Below are 5,361 nucleotides of genomic sequence, written 5' to 3'. Positions count from 1 at the left end.
AAAAAGAAACAAGTGACGATGAGGGCCCCCCCCCCCCCCCCCCCCAAAAAAAAAAAATCAGAATTGGGTCACTTCTGGCTTCAGTGTGAATGCAGCCTTCTGAGATTTCAACCAAACATCGCTGAAGAGGTGTGTGAACCAGAGGTACGATAAAACTGTTTTGTTTCTTGAGATAAAGATGATAAATATATGGAAGGGTCCAGCACCTGATGGAATCTGTGTAGATCTAACAAACTAAAACAATTAAAATCGGTAACTTTAATTTCTATTGTGATTAAAACTTTAGAAAATATTTTAAATGTTTGAAAGTCCCACCAACTATGATGCAATTTGCATCTCAGCCTAGAGCACTGGTACCCAAACTACGGCCCGCATTTGGTCCGGCCCCCTGAACAATACCAGAGAGCATTTAGATTTTTTTCTTAAACCGTATTTTCCAGACTATAAGCAGCTACTTTTTTCCTAAGCTTTGAACCTTGCGGTTTATATGTGGATGTTTCTTCAACCACCAGGGGGCTCTTTAGCAGGAAGTGAATCATTGCAAGTCAAAATTGGAAATAAAAGAAGAAAGCTCTCATTACAACGGAATTAGGTTTTAATAGGGAATTGAAATTTAAGAATGTTGTTGATCAGTTAAATAGCACTGAGGGGAAAAAGAAGATTTTTAGTTTTTTTTAAAAATTAATACTGGGATCATTATCAGTGGCGCAAAAAGGGGGTATGTAGCGCATGCAACGCATAGGGGCACAGCACCAGAGGGGTAAAGGAGCGAGTTTTACCCTTCACGTAATTTCGTCTTGGGGTGGGGGGGGAGAAGCGCGCGTATGTTTTCCACGCTCCTTCAACCTTCCTTCGGGGGAGAGGGGGGCGGGGGGGCCACCTGAATAATGTGTAGTTGCGGCACTGATCATTATGAGAATTTGAGGCATAGATATTAGGATCCAATAGATGCAGTAGTGCAACAATAATGAATGCAAGCTGCCGTTGAAATCTAAAGAAGAAGAATAAGAAGTCGCCCATTTTCATTTAGCACATGCTAGTAGCAGACACGAAGGTCCAGCACTTTTACTGTTACTGTTACCGTTCGGAACCTACCGTAATCAGTTCGGTTAAACATAAACTTGGCAAATGTTTTTTTTCTTTTTCAATCCTAATAAATGTGATATTCAATTGACCTGTTATGACTCAAATTTTGGGTGTCCGTCCCCCTCTGCTGCTGCATCGCTGTGGAAAACCTTGAGCGGCAGAGATATTTGTGGCTTATAGCCCGGTGTGGTTTATAGTCCGGAAAATACGGTATTTATTTCATAAATAGTGTTATTTCCTGGATTTTTCCTGTGAAGGACCCAGAGAGGGTTATTTGATTGTGCTTTCTGGAAGACAATACATTTTTACATTTAGGCACTCCTGCAAACGTCACACTTTTTCTGTTACAAACTGACTCCGGCCCCCCACCAGAGAAGGGAAAAGTTATGTGGCCCTCACAGGAAAAAGTTTGGGGACCCCTGGCCTAGAGGATGTTGTGTCAAGTGCAAGATCTCCATGGGCTTGTGTGCTGCCTTCACTGCTTTTTATTTTGTATTCAAACAGATGCAGATGTTCTACAGAAAACACTTGTTAAATTCTAAGGTGACAATGTTGTTCTTTTTCTCCTTCATGGAATGGAGACTTTTCCACTTTTCCATAGTGTAGCGTGACAATAAGCAGGATTTATATTTTGTTGATGATTATCCTAATATTCACTCTGATCTGGATTTTTCTTTTACCAACTATTTTAAAGGGTGCACCCAGGTCAACAAAGTGGTGCTGATGTATTACATAGTCAAACTTTGTAATAATAAAAAAAAGTTTGAAATAACATAATATCACTGTTGTAGTTTTTTAATCTGATGTCCATGTTACTTCTTGGATATAATTTGTAATTTTAAATGATCACATGAAGCAGATCTAAGAAAAAAGGCAAAATGTATCCCATGGTACAGATGTGCACTATACTCTTTTCTCCTCCTGCAAGATCATAAACATTAATACTAATTGTTGACTTTTTAAACAACTAATTTAATGAGAAACATGACGTGAACTCACCATAAGAAGAGGCATTGAAGAGATCAACATTAAAAAACATGTAACTGCCATTGGTCAGCTGCTGCTTGTGTGCTGCAAGCATGATTTCTCGAATCCTGTCTGCTCCAGCACATATGATCACCACTGGAGAAAAATCACAGTCACAATTCAGTCAAAATTTTGCAAGAACACTACAATACACAAATAGTCATTGTTCATGAGAAAACATTCTTTTGAAAGAACACTATCATGGAAAATTTACAAAGCACTTGTGTACATGTACTATTTAGGTGAAGAATGTGGCAGAATAGCTCACAAATATAACATCTGGATAATGTAATGGAAAGTACATGAATTGAACCACTCCTCTAATTATGATGATCACTCACTCAAACACTCTTACCCGACAGGCAACTTGGGGTTTAGTGCCTTGTCTAAGGGCACATCATTATTGCTGGCGGAGCTGGAATCAAACTCACAACACTTAAGATTGCCAGACTACTGGTCTGTGCAAGGGTGCAACTACATAATTTCTGAGTTGTATGCAGACACGTTATAGACACCCTCACTCCCTGAAATTTTCAGTGTGCAGGTGAATAAGTATGAATTAGTCATGCATTTTTAAAATACAAGACTTCTATTTCAGCTTTTTATTTCATGTGATTATATGTAGGTAATAGGCTCTATCAAAAAAAAAAAAAAAAAAAAGGGTAACAATATAATCAAATGCAACAGTAGCAGCAGCCAGTGCTCAATACAACTTCTGTGATGGAAACATGAAATTATATATATATATATTTTTTTACTTTATTTAATGTCAAAATAGAAAATATATGGTGTGGTACATTCCATTAATGAAAGGAAAATAAAATCACGGAGCTAACAAAAAAATAAAACAGAGGGTATTGTGTTGCAAAGAATGAGTATTATGAACTGTGTGTGCATATGTATGGTAATATGAACGACATCAGTATGTAGAGCAGTGGTCCCCCCAAACTACGGCCTGCGGGCCAGATCCGGCCCGCCTCCACATTTGGTCCGGCCCCCTGAACAATATAAGAGAGCATTTAGATTTTTTTTTTCCATATGCCGTATTTTCCGGACTATAAGCCGCTACACTTTTTTCCTAAGTTTTGAACCTTGCGACTTATATGTGGATTTTCCTTCAACCACCCGGGGGCTCTTTAGCAGGAAGTGAATCATTGGAAGTCAAAATTGGAAATAAAAGAAGAAAGCGGCCATTAAAACGGAATTAGGTTTTAATAGGGAATTGAAATTTGAGAATGTTGTTGATCTGTTAAATAGCATTGAGGGGAAAAGAAGATTTTTTTTTTTTAAATAATACTGGGATCATTATGAGAATTTGAGGTATAGATATTAGGATCCAATAGATGGCAGTAGTGCAACAATAATAAATGCAAGCTGCCGTTGAAATCTAAAGAAGAAGAAGGCGCCGGGACAAGGGCGGTAAGGCACGACCAGGCTGTGAATGGTTGGAAGGATGTCAGAGGGAAATGATGCGTCAGGTAGTGATTTTGCGAAAATGGAAGAGGGTGCTGATGGCGTGGAAAACCAAGAAATATGGCATACTCAAAAAGCTAAGCATAAACGGAAAAAATCAAGGCAACAAATAGAATCATCTATTTCCGAGGCCGAAGGAGAAACAGGTGAAATTTGTTAAAGTACTAAGAGATGGATCTTTATTGATTATTTGTAATGGTATTAAACAAAAAGAAAGGGCACTAAATATAAAAAGAGTGCTTGGAGAGAATGTGAGAGGGAGACTTTTGGATGATAAGAAGTATGTACGTGGAGTTATTTCGGGTATTCCACCCGACGTGCCGGTTGATGAGATCAAATCGAATGTATCAGGAGGGAAAGTAGTGGAAGCCAAACAATTGAAAAGAAATCAAAATGCAGAGAGGAGTGATAGTTTTTCTATCATGTTAAAATTTGAAGAGAACAGTCTGCCAGATAAAGTGTTTGTATGAGCTATGATGCCCGACCATTTATTCCTCCGCCGTTGCGGTGCTTTAAATGCCAGAAATTTGGACATGTCGCGGGAGTGTGTAAGAGGAAACAGAAATGTGGGAGATGTGCTGGGGATCATGAGTATGGAAATGTGAGGAAGGAGCTCCGCTGAAATGTTGTAATTGTGGAGCTGGACATAGTTCAGGATTTAGGGGATGTGTAGCTAATAAAAGAGCTGAGGAAGTTCAGAAAATTAAAATAACTACTGGCATTACTTATGCAGAAGCAACGTAAAAAGTTCCTGTGCAACCAATATCATACCCAAAGAAAGTGTCTGGAGGAGAAAAAGAAGGATCTAATTGTACAGAATGCTGCAAGATTAAAGGCGACACTCTACTCATGACAAAGGAGGATTTTGTATTGTTCATGGTAGAAGTTGTTAACTGCACTGCTCAAACACAAAGAAAAATGGAAAAAATGCAAATAATAGTGAAGGCAGCCCAAAAGTATCTTGACTGTAAGAATGTTAGTTTGGAATCAATTAAGAAAAAGTTAAATGAGACACAATCTTTTCAACCTCAGTCATGCAGTGGTGGCCCTTCTTCTTCATGTTAGTTATTTTCCAGTGGAATGCAAGAAGTCTTATTAGTAATGGTCTAGAGCAGGGGTCCCCAAACTACGGCCTGTGGGCCGGATCCAGCCTGCCTCCTCATTTGGTCCGGCCCCCTGAACAATACCAGAGCGCATTCAGTGTTTTTTTTCATATATATGTGAATTTTTCTTCAACCACCAAGGGCGCTCTTGAGCAGATATGAAACTTAGTTTCCCTCAATGGAATATATACTAGTCAGTACCAGTCACCGTTTCGCTCACGGTTTTTTTTCCATTTGCATTCTGGGTAAAAATCTATCTACAAACGCAGTTTCACTCTCCCTCCACCCCCCCCCCATCCCCGTCAACAAAACTTTTCTAAGGTTTCTTTCTCGAAAAACTAAGACCGGCCCCCGACCAGAAAAGGGAACAGTCATGTGGCCCTCGCAGGAAAAAGTTTGGGGACCCCTGGTCTAGAGTTTAAGAAATATATTTCGATTTGACAGTTAAACCTCACCTGATTTGCATTCAAGAAACCTGGCTTAAGCCTCATCTAGATTTCATAATTCCTGGGTATACATCAATTAGGAATGATAGAAAGGAAAGACAAGGTGGGGGAGTAGCAACTTTTGTACAAGATGGTATAAGATATAAAGTGGAATCAATAGGGCAGAATTATGAATCAATAGTAATTAAGATTTGGATAGGAAATGGTCAAATGTCTGTGATAACTTT

The 5,361-nt window shown here is 39.0% G+C and overlaps 1 protein-coding gene across 1 annotated transcript in view; it reads right to left on the bottom strand.

Annotated features, from left to right (window-relative positions):
• Positions 1 to 2,588, bottom strand: part of LOC106934843 (atrial natriuretic peptide receptor 3) — a 69,877-nt gene extending 67,289 nt beyond the window's left edge. The window contains exon 1 of the mRNA XM_015014987.1: positions 2,086 to 2,588. Within this exon, the coding sequence (XP_014870473.1) occupies positions 2,086 to 2,167 (82 nt within the window). The 5' untranslated portion in view covers positions 2,168 to 2,588. The remainder of the gene's footprint in view (positions 1 to 2,085) is intronic.
• Positions 2,589 to 5,361: the final 2,773 nt, after the last annotated feature.

This window comes from Poecilia latipinna, unplaced genomic scaffold (genome assembly GCF_001443285.1).
Source record: "Poecilia latipinna isolate Pla-1442-1.1 unplaced genomic scaffold, P_latipinna-1.0 Scaffold1871, whole genome shotgun sequence".
NCBI lineage: Eukaryota > Metazoa > Chordata > Actinopteri > Cyprinodontiformes > Poeciliidae > Poecilia > Poecilia latipinna.
The sequence above is the reverse complement of the archived record's forward strand: the minus strand, read 5'-3'. Positions and strand labels throughout refer to the sequence as shown.